This window comes from Balaenoptera physalus (genome assembly GCF_965194825.1).
Source record: "Balaenoptera physalus genome assembly, chromosome: 2".
NCBI classification, from domain to species: domain Eukaryota; kingdom Metazoa; phylum Chordata; class Mammalia; order Artiodactyla; family Balaenopteridae; genus Balaenoptera; species Balaenoptera physalus.
Window position 1 is genome coordinate 144,011,822 of NC_138883.1, and position 24,512 is coordinate 144,036,333.

The 24,512-nt window shown below is 46.5% G+C and overlaps 1 protein-coding gene across 11 annotated transcripts in view; it reads right to left on the bottom strand.

Annotated features, from left to right (window-relative positions):
• Nucleotides 1-9,379: 9,379 nt before the first annotated feature.
• Nucleotides 9,380-24,512, bottom strand: part of HOMER2 (homer scaffold protein 2) — a 96,756-nt gene continuing 81,623 nt past the window's right edge. For 6 of the 11 annotated variants that reach the window (XM_082448751.1, XM_082448743.1, XM_082448744.1 and 3 more), the window contains 5 exons: nt 23,747-23,853; nt 19,966-20,179; nt 17,822-17,932; nt 16,563-16,643; nt 14,379-15,376 (listed from right to left, as the gene is read on the bottom strand). In XM_082448751.1, coding sequence (XP_082304877.1) covers nt 15,188-15,376; nt 16,563-16,643; nt 17,822-17,932; nt 19,966-20,179; nt 23,747-23,853 — 702 coding nt within the window. In that variant the 3' untranslated portion in view covers nt 14,379-15,187. The other 5 variants (XM_082448745.1, XM_082448742.1, XM_082448748.1 and 2 more) reach the window with 5 other exon arrangements.

Below are 24,512 nucleotides of genomic sequence, written 5' to 3' on the forward strand. Positions count from 1 at the left end.
GGCCTCAGCTGGCATAGCTGGGAGGGGTCTGGGTCCTTCTTCAGCAGCTGCAGCCTGGACCTCCGTGCATGGCTGGAGCTCCTTCAGCGTGGCCACTGCCAGGTCACCCGTGGGTCTGTCAGGTGTCCTACTTTCCCTGACCTGAAGTGGTGCAGACCCAGATCCAGCTCCTGTACATGAAGGTGCCTCACTCTGCTCCCGGGGCCCAGGCCTTGGTGCCCGGCACTGGCCTCTGTTCCCACTGTTCCCTTTCCTTTTCGCAGGTTCCCGGTGTGTGTGTGTGTGTAGGGGTGGGGGTTGCTGCACGTGGTGACAGTCCCTGCTGGCTACTTGCTGGGCCTCAGTCGCAAATCCCAGTGGCAGGCCAAGTGGCAGCCTCCCAGGCCTCTTTCTACACCATAGACAAGCCAAGCTCAGCACAAAAAGTTTCTCTAGAAAGAATCTGGTATTTTTAAAAATGGCAACATCAGAGCTTTGCTGGACTTTCTTATGCTTATTACGCAATTTGGTATTTTTATTTTAATTCTTGTAATTTCAGTATTTTGAGACACCAGTGAGCTTACTCAGACTTGGATAATTCTCAGAATTTGCTTTCTAAGGCCTGCCAAAGATGAGAAGACCTCAAAAAAAAGATCCTTTTCCAGAGAGTTCTCCAATTAAAACCCCTCACCCAACTGTCTAACGTGCATCCAAACTTCTCTGGAATCCTCTCTCCCTCATTTCTCCATTTCCCCCCTTCTTCCAGCCAAGGCTTAAGTCCAGGCTCTGGCCTCAGGGGATCCAGAGCCAAGGGGAGGGTCAAGTATTGTCTCCTATTGTCCAGCTTCAAACCTGTGCAGCCCACCCGCTAAAGCGCTGTCAATCCATCTCCACCTCCACCCTCGATGTCCCTCTCCACTCACCAACCCACACCAGTAAAGGCCTGCCCCTCAGAAACCTGGCTGCTGTCCCTCCGCCCCTTTCCCGCCACAGGTTTTACTCCAGCAATACCAAGCAGGCTGCCCTCAGATGGCCCTGCTCGCCTAAGCCTCAGCGCCCGGGGCATCCCAGCCCTCTGCCACCCGTCCGGCAAATCCACACCCACCTCTCAGTCTCAACTCCATCGCGTCCTCTTCTCCAAAGTCTTCCCAGGCCCTCCCCCGCCCTAGGACCACTGCCCCTTGTCCTGGACACCAGTCACAACGCCTCCCCCAACCCACAGCCCTGGCTACAAGGGCAGCCCACTTTGGCCATGTTTTAAGAGCCTGAGTTGGGCCCTCTGGCTAAAGCTTATGCTAGGACAGCCAATCCATAACTGGAAACCTCCTATGGATTGTCCCGGAGTGAAAGTCCACGAGCTGGGCTGATCAGACTGACTTATCCATTTGTTCATTCGTTCCCTCTCCCGCATTTGAATTGGGGAATCAAGCAGGTAGTAGCAGGAGCCAGAATCAAGAGGTTTTTGATTAATGACCACCCATCATGTGAAACCATGTAGCTGAGTGAATTTATACAGTAAGTCCCCTACATACGAACCTTCAAGTTGCAAACTTTCAAAGATGGGAACATGCGTTCGCAGGTCCAATCATGTAAGTTAGTTCACGCGTCTGGTGTACATTTTCATGTGCATGCATCTGCTACAAGTGGTTGTGCTTTTGTGTACTTTACCGTACAGTACTATTTTTTTGTGTGTGTGTTTGTTTTTTATGTATTATTTGTGTGAAAAGTATTATAAACCCATTACAGTATGGTACAATATAGCCGATTGTGTTAGTTGGGTACCTAGGCTAACTTTGCTGGACTTAACGAACAAATTGGATTTATGAACGCACTCTCGGAGCGCAACTCGTTTGCGTGTCGGGGACTCACTGTACAGCAGAGTTTCTCAACTCTTAGATATGCGAACTCATGGGAGGAGCGTATCGGGTTTCTATTGCTGCCAGAACTAACTACCACAATTATAGGGGCTTAAAACAACACAAATTTATTATCTTACCGTTCCATAGGTCCGAAGTCCTACATGGGTCTCACTGGACTAGTATCAAGGTGTCAGCAAGGCTGTGTTCCTTTTTGAAGCTCTAGGGGAGAAGCTAGAAGCTCTTCCAGTTTCTAGAGGCTGCCTGCATTCCTTGACTTGTGGCCCCTTCATTGATCTTCAAAGCCAGCAACACCGTATCTCTTTTGACTCTTCTTCCACCACCATCTCTTTCTGACCCCAGCCAGGAAAGGTTCTCTGCTTTTAAGAACTCATGTGATTAGATTGGGCCCCCCCCCAGATAATCCAGGATAATCTCCCCATCTGAAGGTCCATCTGTAAGGTCCCTTCTGGCATGTAAGGTAACACATTCATAGGTTCTGGGGATTAGGATGTGGACATCTTTGGGGAGCCATCATCTTGTTGTCTAGCACAAGGAGCTTCTAGAATGCATATTGCCAGGCCTGGCCTGCAAAAATGCTAATCCAGGAGGTTTTTCTGGGAAACCCAAGATAGCTCTGAAGCAGCTGGTCTGCAGACCATCCTTAGAAAAACACGAATATATACAAGTCAGACAGGAAATGAGGGGGCTGTGAAAGGGAAGAGTGAGGCAGGCATACTTAGAGACATTGCAGGTTCCTTCCAAGATGAAGAGCCTTGGAGCTGGATGTCTCACAAAGTCTTGAGAGTGGCCCAGGGTCACCCCAGCTCTGGAGAAGCAGGATGTACTCTGACTCCTGTTCTTGAACACCTGTGAGAGCCCTGCTTGAGGGGGAGTCTCACAAATCCTCCATCAGCTGAGTTCCATTTGCACCTGCAATGTATCACCTCACGACTCCACTGGAATGTAATAAATTTGCGGAAAATATCTGTGTCTTTTCACCTTTGTGTTCCCAGGGCCTGGGGCATAAAGGTGCTCAAGAAATATCTGTTAAATGAATACATGAATTAATGATTTAAGAGCTGTACCTGTGTAGGGAGGGTGGGAGGGAGATGCAAGAGGGAGGAGATATGGGGATATATGTATATGTATAGATGATTCACTTTGTTATAAAGCAGAAACTAACATACCATTGTAAAGCAATTATACCCCAATAAAGATGTTTAAAAAAAAAAGAAAAAAGCTGTAAGTGTGAAAAGAGCTCTCTAAGAAGCATGAGAGAAGTCCCCTGGAGTGGCTGATTTTAATCTGGAGGGCCTAGGCCTTTGAGCTGGGTCTAAGAAGAGAAATGGGGTTGGAAGCGGGAAAGGATTCAGGGCAGTGGGAAGAGCAAGAACTAGAGCACAGAGAGGATGCACCAGCAAGGCCTGGGCAGGACCAGGGAAGGCGGCTAGTGTGACCTCATGGGGGGAGGATGGAGAGAGGGGGCTAGAACCTGATGACTCAAGCTTTAGGAAGAGGCCTCTGGCAGCTTTACCTAAAAGGAGCCAGACGATGGAGGAGATCCTGGAGTGAGGGGATCAGGCACAGGATAGGGACTGTCTGGTGAGAGAAGCAGTGATGGAGTGAAGAGATTGGGATAACCAGAGGAAGAAGCATAATATGGTGACTCATTGTGCAGGAAGCAAGGGCAAGGACATAGATGGTGCCAACACCTGGAGGGGGGAGGTGCCACGGTCAGGGATCAGGAGGTGGGTAGGGGGCAGCACCGGACAAAGGGGAGCTGACTCCAGGAGGCTGGGACAAGGTGGAGTGGGGAAGCCTTGGAACTGCCAGGGGAGAGTGTCACAGGAAGGTGGCCCAGGCCGGATCCTTGGAGACCCCAACACTACAGGGCAGGAGGAGGAGGGGAAGGAAAAGGAGTAGTCAGGAGCAACACAAGAATTGGGAAGGAAAAATTCATTCATGGGACGATTATTGCAAAAGAGCAAGGTCAACTTTCCCAAGCGCCCCGGAGAAATGAAGCCTAGGACCCGACTGGTGTAAGGAGGCCCCTCTGGGAGGTGGTTCATGTGGGGCTCTGGGCCAGGGGCGCCCCGCAAGTGAGCTGCAAGGGCATGCAAAGCAAGTGGGCATGGGTGGCCACAGAATCACTTCCGCTCGGTAGTGTGCTCTCTTGTGCAAACACGCGCTGGTTTATCTAGCAGTCCCTCTAAGTTAAATCACCCTCCACCTGAAACCTTTGCTGTCAAACATGGGATGGCTGCGTAGAGAGAGGGCCTAGGACAGCCTCATGGAGATTTCTGCAGCACAGGAACCTGTGAGGAATTCTTGTGACACAGAGGTAGTGGAGTGAGAGGGCAGGAACAGGGGACATCTCAACAGACATAGACCCCCTGACCCCCACCACCCTGGGAATATGCAAGCCCTCAGCCTTTGAAAACTCAGTCTGGAGAAAAGGGGGTCCTGGGATTGACTGAGATCCAATTGCATGAGCCTGGTAGAACGAGGGCCCAAAACAGAAACTTACTTGAATGAAGGGAAAATAGAGAAGGTGGTATATCTTTCACTCCTGAGCTGTGGGTTGAGATTCACACCTCCTCCACGTGTTTGGGAAAAGTTGGTTCGCTGCCAGGCACAGACTTTGCCATGTGAATAATCTGCTTGAATAGCTCTGGAAAAATCTTTTCCGGTAGAATGAGTCTCCGAGATTAGCTTTTCCCCCAACAGCCAGGAACATAAGCATATACCCTCTGCTGCCTTCTGCTCAGAAGCCCAGCCCTGCAGAAGAAAAGTGCCTCTTGGGTTAAGAAAAGCTTCAATATTGACCCCATCGAGGCAGAAGGTGACCAGCTGGTGGGCAGGTGACCCCTAACCATACCAAGCATGGGGCTGCCCTGAAGCAGGAACTGGAAATGTTGGCAAACCCCCCCAAACCTTAATTCTGTTCCAAAGGCTTACGTGCCTTAACCCACACTGCCTTCCTTGCTTTGGCTCAGGAAGTCACCCTAGAGAACATCAACCAACCCTTGGGGAGATCCAGAGTTTCCAAAATATCTTAAGACACAAAGGGCTTCTGAAAGATTTTTGTTGACTTAAAAACAGACACAAACATTTTACTGAACTATGTATTTCTACATAAACAACTCTGTTACAACAAAATCAGGTAAAATCCACAAAGGTAGACAAGTCTTTAGAGGAAAATATTTTTTCCCTTAAGTATAAAAAGATAATTTGCCAAATAACGTCATACTGAAACACATAAAGCAAGAACTGTTAGAAACACAAGAGAAATAGACAGAAATACAATAGTAGTCTGAGACTAACACACTTTCCTTAGTCTTTAACGAATCAGGTAAGCAAAAATTAAAGGTCCATAAGATTATAATTAATAAGGTCAAATTAATACATATAGATTTAATTTTGTTCCCTTCCGAGAATATATCCTCTTTTCCAGTTTCCTGGGAATATTGATTAAAATTAACAATTTATTAGGTCCCAAGAAAACATCAATAAACTCCAAAATGCAGAAATTGTACAGGCCATACGCTCTTTGACAACATTTGTAACAAATGTTAAAAACAACAACAAAAAGAATCAAACTATCTAGAAATTTAAAAGTTAATTTCAAATAACTCTTAAGTAAAAAATAAAGTCAAATCTGAAATTACAAGTTATTTATAACTTAGAACACCATAGCTTAAAATTTAACAGAAATGGATAAAGAAATATTCAGAAGAAAAGTCATGTAGCCTATGAGCGCTAGTAACTATATCTATTAAACAGGAAAAAGTTAAAATGGCATTCAACTTGAGAAGGTGAAAAAATAATAAAATAAAGGAAAAAAATTAATAAGAACAAAAACAAACCAAAAAAAATCATAAAATGGTAAAACAGTAAATTAAGATTTAAAGTCCCAGAATAAAAAGGGAAAGCACAGACACAGAACGTTATGAATGAGAAAAGAAAATACGACAGCTCCAGGCTAGCAAATTTGAAAATCTTAACAGAATCATTACTTAGGAAGTTTAAGTTGCCAAAAACTTACAGAATAGGAAGTAAGTTTAAAGAGACTAATGAGCATGGAAAAACATTGAAAAAATTGTCAAAGAATTATTTCCTAAAAAGGCACTAGACTTGGACAGATTTATACATGTTATAAAAACTTCAAGGAGCAAAAAATTCTAAATATTAAACTGTTCAAGAACATAGAAAAAAAGAGATAGAGCTTCCCAAGGTCTTTTTTTTTTTTAAAGAAGTTAACACAAACCCAACACCAATACCTCACAAATACCTCACAAAGACAGCAGAAAAAAAAATTACACAACTATCCACCTAAAATTTTGAAAAATTCCAAAATAATAAGAGCAAACCAAATCCAGAGTAATTTTCTTATTTTAAAGCTCTTACTATTATTATACAAGTAATATGAGAGCCATGTAGAAAAATCAGAAAATACAGATAAGAACAAAAAATAAAAGTCTACCATAAACCAACCCATCATAAATAACCACTGTTAACACTGAGTGGAGACATATATTGAAAGAATAATATACCATGACTAAATCAGATTTTTCTAGAAATGCAGAGAGGGTCTGACATTAGCAAATGGATTAAAATGATTCATATTAAGTTATGATAAAGAAAAACCATTTGATCATCTTGAGAGATGTGAAAAAAAAAGGCATTTAATAAAATTCCAACAACCATTACTGATAAAACTTTCAGCAAACTAGAAAGAGGAGGGCATAACTTTAATATATAAATTCAAATATTAAGAATATCTCATACTAATAGTCAAATTTGTACTTTTGGAGAAACACTAGAGGTATTCTCGCCAAGTAAAAATTATATATAAAGAAGAATGTACAATATCTGCACAATTTATATAGGTGTTATTTACCATTGTTCTAAAAGTGCTGGTCAGTGTGATAAGGAAGTGAAATAAGATTATTAAAAATATGGAGGTAAAGTTATCATCACTACTCAGAACTATTAACTACATGAAAAAGGCAAAAGAATTAACAATAACAACAAAACTATTAAAACGAAAGGAAATTCAGTAATTGGCTAACTACAAAATAAACAAATAACCAATTGCCAAGTTAAACAAACTAGTAAACAACCACAGAACTCTCTATGCAGAGTTAAGAAGAATGAGGTAGATTGATATGGTACTGACAGGAAGATGTCCAAGATCTACTGCCAAGTGAAAAATACAAGCAGCAGAAGGGTCCTATCATATGGTCAAAATGATAAAACATACTTTAGGAAAAGAAGATTTGAGGACTATGAGTCAACTGTTGACTGTTTATCTTGGGGGCAGAGGGATTTTAATTATGGGGGACTTTCAGTTTCCATATTATGTTTTTTCATAATGCTTCCATTTACACAGCTTTTGTTTAACATTTTAAATTAAAAAATCAATGGATTTAATTTTCATTAAAAAAAAGTAGTCATGTACCTTTATACTTAAAATAAGCAGTTGGAAAATATAATGGACAAAAGGGCTCATTTACCATAGTAACCACAACTACAAAAAATTACCTGTACTAGAAAAAATATACTGAGGGACATAATACTTTATAAATTTACTTAAATGAAAGGTTAAATATTATGAAGATGTTAATTCTCTCTATAGTTACCTATAAATTTTACACAATCCAATTTCCAATTCTTCTAAATGCTACAAAATGATCTGGAATTTCTTTTGGAACTGTCAATATACAAAAAGTACTAGGACATTTTTGAAGACGTTTAATTAATGGGGACATTTAGTCTAAATCTGAGATGATCAAACTATGTGGTACCAGTGCCAGAATGTACACAATAGAAAGTTCAGAAATACGCTTAAAGAAATATAAGGATTAAGGGCTTCCCTGGTAGCGCAGTGGTTAAGAATCCTCCTGCCAATGCAGGGGACACGGGTTCGAGCCCTGGCCTGGGAAGATCCCACATGCCACAGAGCAACTAAGTCCGTGCGCCACAACTACTGAGCTTGTGCTCTAGAGCCTGCAAGCCACAACTACTGAAGCCCGTGCGCCTAGAGCCCGTGGTCCGCGACAAGAGAAGCCACTGCAATGAGAAGCCCGTGCACCACAAGGAAGAATAGCCCCTGGGGCTTCCCTGGTGGCGCAGTGGTTGAGAATCTGCCTGCCAATGCAGGGGACACGGGTTCGAGCCCTGGTCTGGGAAGATCCCACATGTCACGGAGCAACTAGGCCCGTGAGCCACAATTACTGAGCCTGCGCGTCTGGAGCCTGTCCTCCGTAACAAGAGAGGCCGCGATAGTGAGAGGCCCGTGCACCGCGATGAAGAGTAGCCCCCACTTGCCGCAACTAGAGAAAGCCCTCGCACAGAAACGAAGACCCAACACAGCCAAAAATAAATAAATAAATATTTTTAAAAAAAAAAGAGTAGCCCCTGCTCACCGCAACTAGAGAAAGCCTGCGTGCACAACACAGCCAAAAATAAATAAAATAAATAATTTAAAAAAAAAAGAAAATGTTTTCTAAAAAAAAAAAGAAATATAAGGATTGGGTATATAGTGAAAATGGGATTTTGTATCAGTAGAGAAAGGATAGATTTCCCAGTAAGTGATGTTGGGGTAATTTAGAAAATAAATTCCACATGGATCATAGATTTAATTGCTTAAACAAAACAATAAAAGTACAAGAATAAAATACTGGTGAAAATTCATACAACCTTGGAATCAGAATTGCAAAGACCTTCAAAAGCATGACAGCAAAGGCAGCAACCATAAAGGAAAAGATAGATTTGACTAAAAAAAAATTTTTTTAAATCTAAGCCATATATGGAACTTTTTAAAAATAAATTTATTTATTTTATTTATTTCTGGCTGTGTTGGGTCTTCGTTGTTGTGTGTGGGCTTTCTCTAGTTGGGGCGAGCAGGGGTTACTCTTCCTTGTGGTGTGCAGGCTACTCATTGTGGTGGCTTCTCTTGTTGTGGAGCACGGGCTCTAGGTGTGTGGGCTTCAGTAGTTGCAGCACACAGGCTCAGTAGTTGTGGCACATGAGCTTAGCTGCTCCGCAGCATGTGGGATCTTCCCAGACCAGGGCTCGAACCTGTGTCCCCTGCATTGGCAGGAGGATTCTTAACCACTGCGCCACCAGGGAAGCCCCAAATACATGCAACTTTTAAAAAATAATATTTTTAGGGAAAAAAAAAACTTCTTAGAAATCAATGAGACACATAAACACCTTGTGAGAAAATTGGCCAGAGAAGATGAATAGGTAAATGACAAAAGAATATAGTCTAATAAATATGTTGGCTAGTGAGGGTAACACTGTCATCAAAAAAATGCATATCAAAACTAGCCCCCCCAGTCCCCATGGGAAAACCAGTGTGAAAGAGGGGAATCGGACATTCTCACACATTGCTGGTGGGAGCATAATTTGGTATCATCTTTCTGGAAGGCAATTTGAGGCAAGATATATTAAAAGTCCCCAACATGTGCGTACCTTTTTGTTAGTCAGGATATGTTATGCTGCAGTAACAAAATAACCCTGATATCCCAACAGTGTAACACTTAAAGTTTATTCTTTATTCACAGTACACATCCACACAGGTGGGGAGGGGGGTGTCATGACGGGAGAAGGGGAGCTCTCCACACAGTCACTCAGGGACCCAAACTGACAAAGGCTCCAGCTGACAAAGGCTCCAGCCCTGGGACATCACCACCTGTGGGGCAAGGCAACAGGAAGACTGGAGACCTGCACGGGGGCATCTCACAGTCTCAGCCTGGACGTTGCACATGTCACTTCTGCTCACACTTTATTGGCCAGCATTAGCACCAGGACCCTGAGTGACTATAGGGGCTGGTAAGTGGCATCTCCTGTGTGCCCAGGAGGGAGGGGAGGAGACGGAGCAGTGCTTGTAGCACCCATTACACTTTTGAGCCAGAAAGTCCAATTTTAGAAAGTTATCCTAAGTAAATATTCTGAAAAGTTCATGAAGGTGTTAGAAGAAAGGATTTCCATCATATCCTTGAGTACAACAGTATAAAACTGGAAACAAGTACCCAAGGTACAACCTACATAGATGTTAAAAATGATGCTGTTACATATTTACTGACATAGAAATATATTCGCAATATAGTGTTAAAAGGGAAAAAAGCAAGTTACAAAACAGTATATGTATAATAATGTATAATATGATTGTACCTCATGAAAAAAGTAAAACAGCTATAGATGCATAGAAAAGAAGTCTGAAAAGATATATACCAAAATGTTAACAGTGGTTATAATCAGATGGTGTAATAACAGGTGATTTTTTTCGCTTCTTCTTAAAAAAGTATATATTATTTATGTACCAAAAAGGCATTTGAAAAGGGAAAAGAAAAAAAACAGTATTCTTGGGAGAGTCCACTTATCCACCTCATGCTAATCGTTAAATTCTTACATTTGATGCAAGAAATGCCTAATTGTCTGTCACACCATAAGACATTGCTACAACAATTTATTTAAAGTCAGGATTTTATATTAAAAGTGGTCCATAGAGTAAGAACAGTGACACATTCCCCACAGCTGCATATCATCGGACCTGTCAGTCATCCGCCAAAATGTCCCACAGTCTGGACTCCACCGTGGTTTCTCTGGGCTCCTGGCAGGTGCACCGGGGGTCTGTGTGGCCTGGGGTGGGGGCCACTCTTCACAAGGCTCTGCATTCGTCAAAGAGAGTAGGGCACTGTACAATTCCGCTCAAAACAAAAGACCCACAAGCTCTGCTTCTCAAAGATGGATTCCAGAACATATAACATCACCGCCAGGATTATTAAAGACTCCTCTTGGCTATACATATATTTTTTAATTGAAAACCCTTCCGTGTCGTTTCTCCTGCTTCCCCTGCTGCTTCCTCCCCCAATACACACACACACACACACACACACACACTCCAAAGTTCACTAGACCATATCATCTGGCTGCCAAATTCTTACCATAATCACCTTCTTCCTGGCTGGTGTTTAAAGAGGAACTGGAAAAACCCACATTCTTGAGATAGGTGTATGAAAAAGACACGTAAAACAACACACATTTCTATACAGGATTCCCTCTCCATGCCGTCACCCCCACCATCCCAAGAATATACATTTATTTTGGGGAAACTATGTATGCAGAAATTGGAATTCTTTTCAACCATGCATGTCATTTAAGAACATATATGGATGTTGATGTGCAGGCTTCTAGTTTAAATCGCCAGTGCTTCAAAATCCAGTGATCTTTCGAGTGAATAAAAGAACCACAGCTATTCGATGGACACATGGCACAAAGAGCCACTTTCAGTGATGAGCAGAATGCAGCGGCTGGCTCTGTCTTAAAGGGCAGCCTCTGTCAAGCGCCTCTGCTAAGTCCCATCCCGGCTGCCTGCCTTCTAAGGGCGCACCTGGCCACACCTGACGTCCCTGGCACACCCTGTGGTTGGCTTTGGCTCTCACCCAAAGTTGCCCCCGATTTCTATAGAAAAGCAGTCTTGCCTATAGAAAAGGAGTCCTTTTACAACAGGCCGATCGTGACGCCTCTGAGTAGCACTATATCCCACCCTTTATTTGATGTTTTATGTCAAATGTAGTACATACTGGCCAGGCGTTAGCCAACCACCGTCCAGGCTGTGCCCGTGGGCCGCCCAAGTCTAGAGATGTCCATGAGGAGACTGCAGGATGGAGACCAACTGCCCGCTGTGGACAGTCCTCCCGGGGGCCGGTCAGGTGCCACTCAACCTGCTCTAACCACTGGCTGGTCTGCTCCCTTCCCAGTGCTGGCTCCTGTCTGGGAAGGGGCTGGGCAGTGATGGGCAATCCCCCCACACCCCACCTGCCCCGCCATCACTCTGTTTACTGCTCTGCCATTTTGGGGCCTCCTGCTTGTTTTGAACAAACTGCTTTGCCTCCAAGAAAGCCATCACTGAAGAACTCAAAATGTGTCTCATTGCTCTGGCTTCTCAAAGCACCAACATCATTTTAACCAACAATCTCTTGGAAAGATCCCTACAAAAGCAGAATCATTCAAAAGGGGAACTTACTGCTGTAATGAATGTAAATGTAATTCTGATTCACTCATTTATAAGTTGTCATTTGCTGTGGACATATGTTAAAACAGTATAACTGCAACATGCTCTAATCAGGACACAAGAGAGTTTTTTTTCTTGGCACCCAAAGGTCACTAAATGGAGAAGAGAGAATGACTTGTACAAAGACACTGGACCAGGGTTCAGGAGACCCAGATGCAGCCCACGCTGCTGCTCACTAGCTGGGTGACTCAGGGTGAGTCACCTGTCTCTGCTTCCTCTGCAAAATGGGGAATGATCTCTACCCCGTTCTCTCACCCAGCTGAGGTCTAAAGTGACGGCATGCAGGGGAGCGTGGAAGGGAGGGAGTGTACAAGTTCTGGGTCTCATGTGGATGCTGGCTCTCTTTCAAGGCCTGACCACACTGTCCCAGCCTGTCACTCAGGTGGTTTTCTATTCCCGAGGCACTAGGAAGACTTTATCTCCCCTTGCCGCTCTCAACTGTATCACGCATCCAGTGGGTCTTTGCTTGGAATGAAAATTACTTTTAAGGATCATTATGGTTAAAGGATTCCAAATTTTACGTTGCTATTTTTAGGCCTCAGGTTTCACAGATGCAGAGGAAAAAAAAAAAAAGTTAATAGAGGTTCAGGCAGCCAGTCTTGGAGATGTCAAATCAGGAGACATCACTTGGAAACAAAGACGCAGTCCTAGCTCTAAATCCTCCAGCAGCACGACGGGGCTGGGGTGTTTGTGAGGGAAGGGTTATGCCCTGCCTGCACTTGGCTTCAGATCACGACAACCAAAGGGCATCAGTGCTGAGACTGGAGCTGGACGTCCTAACACATGAGGGCCTGGCTCAAGGGAAACTGGGATGAATTCAGCGGGTCATTCTCCTTATATCCCGAGGCTGTTAGACAGGGCTAGCCTCTCGACAGACTGTCTAGGTTGTCCCAGGCCTTTTTTTTTTTTTTAAAGAAAGTAAATGAAGAAACATTAAGACCTTTAGAGAAAAGCAGAAGGAACTGAAAGTCCAGGGCTTTTGTAAAGGTGTGCTTTCCCTGCTGAGCCCAACTTTGCTTCTCCTTTAGAGAAGCCCCCACTGCTCTTAGCTCCTGGGCTGCATGGTGTAAAGCTGGCTGGGGCCACATAGTGTGGGGCTCTCAGCTCCTCACCTACTGCCTACAAGGGCTCACCAAACTCTTCCACGGTCGGTGAGCGGGGGTCATGGGTCTCAACTGCACAGGGACACAGCAGCCCACCGTGGTAATGGCTCTACTGCTGCCACCGGTTTCTCCAGTTACTGCCCGGAATGTGCAAGTGGCTCTGGCAACTCTATCCTCCGATGAATACGTCACCTGAGCATGCTCCAGTCAGTCAAGACGGCTCCTTCTGGATGAATAAGCTGCCTCATAGACAGGGGTGGTGGGCCTCAGAAGACCCAAGCTGAGGTTTCAGAATCCCAGTGTCTGCTGCTCCTGGGCAGGGGGACTGGCCTAGCCTGAGAAGAATCCTCTTTAGCCCACTGCTGGGCCACAAGGCCAACTCACGGCCAGCCCAGCTCTCTGATCTCCAGGTCAGTAGACAGCTGCTACCACTGTCCTGAGAGCCATCTGGAGCTCCAGGGAAAGGGCAGGGCCAGCAGCGCCCAGTCTCAAATCAGCAGGAGGGCTGACCACGCTTTCCATTTCCATCTGCCACCAGCCCAGTGAACTCCACCAGAGCTGCCCCACTCAGCCTGCAGGTCTCCCCTACGTGTCCTGGTGCTTTCCCCACCCCAAATAAGACCTCCCTGCTCAGGGAGATGGTCTCAGCTACACGAAAGAGAGCAGCAGGACTTGTAAAGTCACCCTGGGGCCAGGGTCACATCCGTGTGTACCTTACCCACCTCCTCAGGCTATTTTATCGTTTATCTAAACAATTCAGCAGGCAGCAATTCTAACGTGTGAGAAAATCCTTCTAGAGGGGGAAGTTCTCTTAGTGGTTCTCAAAGCAGGTAAGGGGCAGCAAAGCCTCCCCCTCCTTCAAAGGGATTTAGAAATGCCCACGGCCAGGGATTCAGACCATTTTGCCATGCATGGGGCAAATGAAATGTCCACTGGCCCCACTGAGAAACTCAGTAAGAGAGGAGAGGTCCATGGATCTGGTCCCTTCCATAGCAGGAACAGGGGGAGGCAGACCTGGGCAGAACTCCTCTAAGGCCAAGGCTCAGCCACTTGGAGCCCACTCTTTCCCTCATGGGCCTGTGTGATTTCTTTTTCAATTGTCTAAACCCAACAGAGGATCCCACCTTAGATCCCAAGCCCTGGGCAGCCCCTATACCAGGGACAGTCAGTGGTCCTAGAATCCCCAGGCCACAGGCCTCACTCCTGGAAAGGAAGGGTAGTCTCAGTGTCAGAGGCCCCCAGGGGCAGAGCACCATGGATGGGCTGCTGGGAGGGGGGGGCCTCAGACCAGCTTCTGCTGCTTCCACTGCCACCCTCCCGGCCCCAGGGCCACCTGAGCCAACCCACGAGTATGCCCACAAAGTCACATACATGCCTGATAATGACCCAGTGCACCAGGACGGTGGACTGTCCAACAGGGGCTTGATGGGGGATGTGATGAAAACACTAAATTCTGTTTATACGTTTAATTGAACAAATATTTATTAAGCACCTACTTTGTGCCAGGCACTGTGCTAGGCACCCTCGCTGCGTGCTGTCCCCACAGCACAGTAACCTGCTCAGAAATTAAAACCAAGAAAAGGAACACTGTCGCAACCCTACAAACTGGGGGCAGGTGGAAGTGGGCGGAGTGGATGCAGGCGATTCCCCTGCCAGAAAACGCCTCCACCAGAAGCGTGTTTTCTCTCTTGGGACAAGTCTCTACTAAGTGGTTGCTTTAAAGCATCTCTGTATATACTGAGAGGAAAGCTGCTATCACCACACCCCACGCATTGGTGCCTGGTGGACATTCGAATACTCTGAACGTTACTCAAAAAAAAGGAGTTGGAAAGGGTATTCATACTTGAATTAGAAAATACTTTTTTTTCCAGTTCATATGGTTGCAACAGCCCTTAAGAAAGATATAAACATCCCTGCCCTGACTGCGTAAACGTTTAAGGTAGACCTAGTTCTGGATTCCTGAGTCAGAATCGTCCAGTTGTCCATGACCTCGCAAGGCCAGAGAAGCAAGGGGAGATTTCTATTCTGGAGAGGAGAGAGTGGACGGCACCCCTGGTTTGGAAACATGACAAACCGTGCCTGCATTTACAGAAGCCACGCGAACGGGAGGACGTCCTAGTGCTACTCCGTGTCACACACACCCTGGGGACTCACGCGCAGCCCTAGTTGTCGGCGCCCAGCTTGGAGAGGCCCCGGCGGAAGTCGTGCAGGTCATCGATCTTCCCGTCTAGCACCTCCAAGAAGCTCTTCAGCTCCACCTTCAGGTGGCGCTGGCGGTACTTGCTCTCCTCGATGTCCGTCTTCAGGGAGCACACTTTGTCTTCCAGGTTCTGATTGTCTCTCTCTGCCGCCTGAAGCAAAGCGAGAGAGAAAGAAGGGTCTGGGGACGGAGCGGGAGGAGCCCCGCTGAGACCTGCGACAGCCAGACTGTCCGTCCCCCTCGGGCAGGCATGCCTCCCTGGAGGTGTTAAGTGTCCTGCCCCCACCCCCCTGGCATCAGGTGTGTGCCCCTCCTTCCTGCTGTTCTCTGGCAGAGGTGCCAACGGCCAGCATCTCGCCTTAAAACGATGCCCCCACAGAAAACACAGAACTCAGCGTCCTGCCCAAGGGAGCCTGGTGCTAAGTGATGCTCTTACAAAGTGCCCAGCAGAGGAAGCCTGAAATCCCAGCACATGGGGTTTTCAGCCCCAGGCCCAGGATGGTCAGCAGAGGCCCCCTTTGGGTTCCATTCTGGGAGAGAGCGAGAAATAGCACAAATGGAAGAGTGACTTGTTTCTCTCGGTTCCACTGAGAAGGCGAGGGCTCCTCAGCCCCAGGCCAGCCTCTGGCCGTCAGCGAGGGAGGACTGGCCGTGCCAGACACAGGGACAGTGGGTCTGTGCTCTGTCCATCCCGTGGTGTTGCCATGGAGACGTTCAAGCTCCCAGTGGCGGGACTGCTGTGAGTCCAAATAAGAGCTTTCATCTTACGGGCATAAAATGAGAATTTTTGAATGGGTGTACAAGAACCAGTTACTAATACCAAGGTTGTGTACCTGAACAAAGTGCTCTCGAAGTGAGGAGAACCTCGGAGGTGAAGGAGGACCTGAAAATGCTCCTTCTGTGGATCAGAAATCTGAAGCCAGCGGCGGCGGGGGGTTGGGGGGGGTGGGGGGGGGGCCTGTCCAAGGTCGTGTCCAAGGTCACTGGCTGGGGAGGTGCAATAGCCCCTGGGTCTTAGGTTCTCAGCTCTCCTTTCCGTCCCCTGCTCCGCACCCTTCTGTGGTTCTGTAGGGACTTCTGTGGGCAGGAAACAGTCACCTACACTATGGTTATGCACAGGACACCTTCGTATAAGTGGAAAAAACAGAAGACAAACACTGCTGAGTCTGCACCCGGGAGCAAAGCTGGCATCTGGCATGTAGTTACGCTGGCTTTTTAGGAATACAAAGTCGCTCTTCTTTACCAAGCAGGCGTGAAAGGGAGAGGCCTCGGAGAAATGGGTAACACAATGGATGCCTTCTCATCTGAGCCCAGATGGACATGCTCCCCGCCCTTACCTCTAACTTCTCAGAGACGTATTCACACTCTGACATGAGCTGAGGTATGATTTCACTTTGTTTTCGGAGGTCTATCAACTCCTACAGGAGACAGAAATTGGAAAAAGAATGTGAAAGCAAGTCAGATAAAATGTATTCTTGAAAATCCCCAACTCGTGCATACAATAATGGAAGCAGCTTTTGGAACCTGTGTTGTCTGCGTAAATAATAATGGCGGTGATGTTATACTTAACACACATGAGGTAATTCTACAGGCTGAGTATGTTCCATGAATTAATGCATGAAGGCTGTACACCACCATGAAAAGAGAAGTATGATTCCTGTTTCGTAGATGGGGAAACCGAGGCTGAGAGAGGACTGGTAACTTGCCCATGGTCTCCACCCTCTGTATACAGTAAGTCCCCTACATACGAACCTTCAAGTTGCGAACTTTCAAAGATGCAAATGTGCGTTTACATGTCCAATCATGTAAGTTAGTTCACGTGTCTGGCGTACATTGTCACGTGCATGCATCCTCTACAAGTGGTTGTGCGTTTGTGTACTTTACTGTATAGTACTGTATAGAGTACAGTACTACAGTATCTTTATTTCATGCCCAGGATGCCCGGAAGTGTAAAAGCAGCAGTGATGAAGCTGGTACTACTGTACTTTTCAAAGTACTGTACTGCAAGGTTAGAAATGTTTTCTTTGGTTTTTGTGTCTGTTTTTTATGTATTATTTGTGTGAAAAGTATGATAAACCTATTACAGTACAGTAGGACACAGCCGATTGTGTTAGTTGCATACCTAGGCTAACACTGTTGGACTTACAAACAAATTGGACGTACAAGTGCACTCTTGGAATGGAACTTGTTCGTGGGTAGGGGACCAGCTGTACTTAGCTGTCCTGTCCCCCAGAAAATAAATGACTGTGTGACAGGGGGTTCTCGCTGCATTAATTTGACAGCAGAACACAACTTCTGATAAAAGACCACCTATGAAAGTTTCCGAGTGCTTTTGTAAATGTTCAGCTCCCTCTTAGATCTGAGTGACTGACTATAGAATAAGTACAACAAGGAGGCTGCAGAGGGTAAGGGTCAGGCCTTTGCTCTGGACTATCTGTGCCTTGGTGTAGCTTTTGGCTCTGTCTCTGTGTTGAGGTCCGGGCAGCTGCCAGGGCCGGTCACATGCCCCACAGCTGCCTGCCGTGTCCTTGGGTAGAGATCACCCGCCAAGGCCCAGGGGATGCCGAGCAGCACCGCTCAGAGCCCCACTACCCACCGTCTCCTTTTCTTGGAGTTCCAACTCCAGCTCCTCAATTCTTCTCTTCAACTGGGTATTCTTCTCCTTCTCTCTGTTTATCTCGCTGCACTGCTCTTCCAGCTCGTCAATCTTTAATTAATATCACATGTTAAAGCAGGGATGCCAGTTTACTTTAGTCATTAAACAAAAGATCACCACAGCTCTTTTAAAATAAACCATAAATTAACCCACTTATAAATTTTTCCTTGTGGCTACAAACAAACTCCATGGGGCTCCCCCTGGGCTGTTTGCTCCTGCTGGCACAGGATGCCCTCATTTAATACCAACAAAGCCACAGAAGTCACAAAACCTGGCTTCAGTATGCTCTGGGCCTCTGGTTTTCTCTCACAGTCACAGGACGGTAAGCTTTAGGTTTGCTTTAAGGATCTGTCACAGGTCGGGGCCAGACGTCCCATGAATCTATCTGCTTCTTCGCAGAATGACTGTCACATCACTTTAATCATGCCCTGAATGATTCTGTTGCATTTCAAGGGGTTAAGCGAGCAGAGTAGAGAACCGAGCAACTCGGTGGGACAGTGGCTACCAACTGGGACTCGATGACATTTCAAACGTTTTAAATCAAGATGACCTTTCCCCACTGATGCACGCAGAAGGGGCCTGGCCCGTGGGCCTCTTCCTGGAGAGATGACAAGTGCAGGCTGAGGTACATCCCCAGAGTGCATCTTTCTCTCCTTCCCAAGCCTGACACTCCTGACACTGGGCATTTCCCAGGGGCCAAAGCATGGGTGAAGAGTGGACGGCAGGGGTGTAACCAGCAAGTTAACACAAGAGCACCATGTTGATGGGGTCCCCACAAGCAGGCAGAGGCAGTCCTCAGGGTGCAGGGCACTAGGTGGTCAACATGAGGACAATTCTCAGAGGTGACCTGCACCAGCCGTCAGGATCTGAACCTCCAGCCACTGGAGCCGCCGGAGATCCCACCAACGTCCACATCCCGCCCTGGGAATCAAGTTCCTAGCGCTTCCCACCCAGGGAAGCTGACGCTCCGCGCAGGTCCGCGCAGGGAGCAGGTTCCACTGCACGCACTTCCTCCACGCCCCGCCCCCCCCCGCACGGCTCCTTGGTTCTTACACTCAGACGCGAAGCGAGAAACTCAGCTCTTCGCTTGGAAAAAGAAAGAAAGAGCGATCAATCCCTCTGGCAGGCAGATCAGCCCAGCCTCAGAAGGGAAGGTGCAGAGTCAGCACTTGGCCTGCGCCCCTCACCGTCAGCACTTTATGAAAAAACGACACGAGGCAGTTTCACATGCCACCTGCTCCGAAGTAAGACGTGAAATAGGGGAGTGGTTTCCAGGGGCTCCACTCAGAACGGGTGAGCGGGTTACAAACGGGGGCAAGGGGAGCGAGTACCAACTCAGTGCGACCCGTACCCTGAAATCCTGCATTTACGGAGCAGACTGTGTTCACCGACTGTGGGATAAAAGTGCTGACCAGCAAAACAGCACAGCAACCCCAGGACCTCACCTGGGGACCCTAAAGCAACCGCATCAACTCAGCCCAACTCCAGAGCATGAGCGACTAATTACAGGGAAGGACGTGGGTGAATTCTGAAAAAAATCGAAAAGCTCCGATGTCAGGGTAGGAGTGTAGAGGGCACACGAGGGCCGTCCGCATCCACCCACCTCACACGTCAAGGGCGTATTCCTTTCCTTGCTATCTCACATTTTTAGAAAGAGCGGTTTGCAGAGAAGCAGGGTTTCTGAGCAATCACGCCTCACCATCTCCTGAATCTGTTTTCTTCACTCACCCTCTGGATCCCTTTTCTCTACCGAAGATCACTGAACCACAGAAAATGCCAGAGGGAGGCCACCCACAAAAGGCCAACCTACAGCTCGCATCAGAGGGTGATCTTTGCGAGAGACAAGGCTGCAATCTCCCATTGATTTCTCTTCTCCTTAGCGATTGCAATTTTAAAACTTGGTTCAGGAAAGGTAATCAGTCAGTTCTGTACGTAGTAGCGTTCCCACTAAGGCAGGCAGGGAGGCGGAGGGGAGGACAAAGGGAGAAGCAGCGGGTCTTCCTTCTGCCCCTGGGACACGGGACTGAGGGCCAAGAGGGAGGCAGTGGGGAGAGGAAGGTCACGGCCGCCCTGGCCCTCCCCACCTTGTTCCGGAGCCGGTCATTCTCGTCGCGGCAGAGGGAGAACTGCCTCTTCCACTGCTCCACGCTGGCCGCCGAGTCCTGCAGTGCCGTGGTCAGCCGGGCGTTGCTCTCCCTCAGGGTCTGCAGTTCGATCTCCCATTTCTTCACGTTGGCGGCGCTGCCGGGCGGGGGCCAGGCGGTGACCAGGAGGGTGGGTGCCGTCCACCCGGCTGCCCTGGGGAGGGGGGACCCAGCCACCCCCTCAGCCCATGCCTCGGGGCCACACCCTCTCCCGCCGGTGGCCTGGAGGCGAGAACCACGTGCTGAGCAGGCCTGGCACCTCCCTTTAGTGGGAATATGCTGCCTTGTTGGGTGATTTTCTCAAGGCATCACTTTAGAAGAGAACAGAATCTCAGAGAAGGAAGAGATGAAACTTAGAATGAACTCAGCCATAAAAAAGAATGAAATCATGCCATTTGCAGCAACATGGATGCAACTAGAGATTATCATACTAAGTAAGTCAGACAGAGACAAATGCCATATGATATCAGTCTTATGTGGAGTCTAAAATATGACACAAATGAACTTATCTATGAAGCAGAAACAGGCTCACAAACATAAGAGAACAGACGTGTGGCTGCCAAGGGGGAAGGGGCTGAGGGAGAGATGGATTAGGAGTTTGGGGTTAGTAGATGCAACCTATTATATACATAATGGATAAACAACAAGGTCCTACTGTACAGCACACGGAACTATATTCAACGTCCTGGGATAAACCATAATGGAAAAGAATATAAAAAAGAATTATATGTATATGTGTATAACTGAGTCACTTTGCTGTTCAGCAGAAATTAACACAACATTGTGAATCAACTCTACTTCAATTAAAAAAAAAAAGGAAACTAAGAATGAAGCCACAGACTGTGGTAGAGACCCCTCCCCCGTCTGCTCCCTACTGACCCCTGGCCGCAGGACTGTTCTCTCCTGCCCCATGTCCGTTCCTTCCTGAAATGAGCCTCAGGGATGTAGGTTCTGAAGTGCTGGGGCGGACCCCGGGCCCTCTGACACTCTCATGAAAGCTGCGGACCCTTTCAACAAGCTCCTGACACCCCCTCTCTGGAGCCCAACAACCCCAGGTTTAAACAAACAGCCTGGGTCCAGATTTGAGAGCTGAGGGCTTGAGGACAGAGGAGACAGGGGCTGGGAGTCCCCTGAGGGCAGAACTGGGGTTCCAACCGCAGCATGTGTGAGGGAGCCCTGGCCGACCCTAGGTCACCTCAGGTCCGAGGGACGCCTCCACGTTATCACCAAACCACATGATAATCCTCTGTGATCAGTGAAGTTTGAAAAAACAAACTGGAATCAGGTTCCCCTCAGTTGCCGCTCCCATTCAACGCTTCTTTTGTTTCCTTGTTTTGGAGACCAGTGTTCACTGCAGCACTATTTACAATAGCCAGGACATGGAAGCAACCTACATGTCCATCGACAGAGGAATGGATAAAGAAGATGTGGTACATACAGACAATGGAATATCAGCCATTAAAAGGAACAAAATTGGATCATTTGTAGAGATGAGGATGGACCTTGAGACTGTCATACAGAGTGAAATAAGTCAGAATGAGAAAAACAAATATCACATAATATCGCTTATATGTGGAATCTAGAAAAATGGTAGAGATGAACTTACTTGCAAAGCAGAAATAGAGACACAGACGTAGAGAACAAATGTATGGTTATCAAGGGGGTAAGGGTGGCAGGGTGGGATGAATTGGAAGATTGGGACTGACACATATACACTACTATGTATAAAATAGATAGCTAATGAGAACCTGCTGTATAGCACAGGGAACTCTACTCAATGCTGTATGGTGACCTAAATGGGAAGGAAATCTAAAAAAGAGGAGATATATGTATAGTTGATTCACTGTGCTGTACAGCAGAAACTAACACAACATTGTAAAGCAACTAAACTCCAAAAAAAATTAATTAAAAAAAAAAAAAACACCTCAGACTTAGCCACTCTGAAAAAAAAAAAAGAAAGTTTTTGGCTTCTAATCAATACTGCCTGGCTGAGGAGAGTTCTGTCTCTAAAGGCTTCTTTTTTTTTTTTTTTTTTAACTTTTAAAAAAGTAAATATAACTGTATTTTAATAATCTGCATTATCTTTCATCCACCTCAAGGTCCTAGAACTGTGATTGGAAAATATACACTTTTAGTTTCAAACACCACAGACTGAAAACATAGCAAAATATTACTATGTGATTAATTTCAGAGTTAATGATTGAGCTGATTTCGGGAAATGGCTTCACACCCATTCCTGTAATTCACTCGTCCATTCAACTGGGATTTAAAAACATTTATTTTTAGGGGTGGAATGTTTTCATCCAGGCAGCCCACTGTGACTCAACCAAAAATAGTCCTCATGATCACTTGATGAGTAAAAGAGGCTGGTCACAGTTTTGTTCTGTGAAGTACCTGACAAAACCCAGGGTCCAAAGAAGGTGGCTGGATCTAAGGGTCCTATGTTCTTTCTGGAATTCCTAGGTCAGATCACAGGAATTAAGCTCCACGCACTGGTCAGGCCAGCTGGGTTGCAGAGGTGGGTGCCTCTGGGAAGATTTACCAGCCATGTGACCTTGGGCAAGGACTCACTGTACCACCTGGGACTCAGTTTCCTTACCTGTAAAATGGGGGAATTAATATGATAGAGTTCTTAAACGGGGCAGGTCTGAGGAAGGCAGCTTCTCAGCCACAGAGAGGCTGGGGGAAGCCGGCCGAGTCCCCTGCCAGGTGAGCAGAATGACCCCCAAAGACAGCAGTTCTGAAGGTGCTCATGGGGCCAGACTTACACCGTGAGGCCCAGCCTAGCCTTTGGGAAACAGGCCACATTCTCAAGATATGAAAACACAAGCACAGCTAGTATAGTCATTAAAAGTTAAAATCTTGTTGCTATCGTTATGGGGGTTGTGTTAAATTTGTAGATCAATTCAAGGGAAATGGATACTTTTTAAAATAGTGAGGCTTCCTACCACTTCCCAATAGACTTTTTCTATTTGTTGAATTATTCACGTATGGCCCTCAAAATCATTTGAGTTTTCTTCACAAAGATCCTGTACATTTCTTAAGTTTATTCCCATGTATTTTATGGTTCTAGTTCATATTGTAAAGGAAATCTCTTCTTCAAATATATAGTCTAGGTGATGTTTGTTTGTATATAGAAAAGCTACTGATTTTGTGAGATTTTAATTTCAAGATAGTTTCTTAGGTTTTAATGTTTTTCAGTGTTATCATATATGAATAAATGATAAATTTGGCTTCTCAAAAACCAAAACAGGGACTTCCCTGGTTGTCCAGTGGCTAAGACTCCATACTCCCAATGCAGGGGGCACGGGTTTGACCCCTGGTTGGGGAGCTAAGATCCCACATGCCGCATGGCACGGGCCACCCCCCCCAAAAAAATGAAACGTAAGCACTGGGACAGGGACTTCCCTGGCGGTCCAGTGGTTAGGACTCCACGCTTCCATTGCAGGGGACCCGGGTTCCATCGGCGGCAAAAAAGAAAAAAAAAAAAAAAAAAAAGCACAGGGACACCTCTCTCTTTCTCACACACACACATAGATGCTGATGTGCACAGAGAACAACCATGAAGGCAGCTGGTCTTCCTCTGGCCAGGAGTCAAGACCGGACGCTCTGAGCAGGACCCAGTCTCCTTTCCCAACTTCCTGAAACCCTGCCCAGTAGGAAAGGCTGCAGGGAAGTGCTGACCTGGGAGGCAACAGCACCTGGATTTGAATATGCTCACCTCTGTGTCAGCGCGATCTTCAGCTTGTCGTTCTCAGACTTGAGGTGTGTGTTGGCAGGACCCGCACAAGACGCCTTTTCATCGTCCGTTCCGTTGATGCTGGATGCCTGAGTGGAAGATGGGGTTTCACACCCAGATTCCTGGCCAGACTGAATCACCTGCACACCTTATCGCTTGTCCTCACAGCGGAAGCAAATCAGGCATAATGAGGAACTGTGTGGTTATGAGTGTGGGAGAACCAACGCATCCAACCAGAATGCAGCAAAGACTGACAAGTCCACAGACTAATAACAAGACTATCCCTGGAGACTCCACTTGGAGTCCAGACAGTCTGTGCATTTTACCCACAAGACAGCATACAGGGCTGTTATGCAGAACCTTTTCACTCAAACTTTACAAGTAAACCTAACAAGCCTGGATACCTGATCTCCTTAAATAACACAGGACAGAAGCCACAGATTAAAAGAAGGGAAGGGTTTTAGGGACTTCCCTGGCGGTCCAGTGGTTAAGACGCTGTGCTTCCAATGCAGGGGGCGCGGGTTCAATCTCTTGTTGGGGAACTAAGATCCCACATGCTGCAGGGCATGGTCAGAAGAAAAAAAAAAAGAAAAAGAAAGGGGGGAGGAGGGTTTTATAATAAGAAACAGTGAATGAGTTAAGAGAAAAAGTATAAGAAGATGAGATGACTTAAAAATCCCAGGGCTACAGAGAGATGAACACACTCACTTGAAAAAAAAAAAAACAGGAATCAGATATGGGTGTCTGC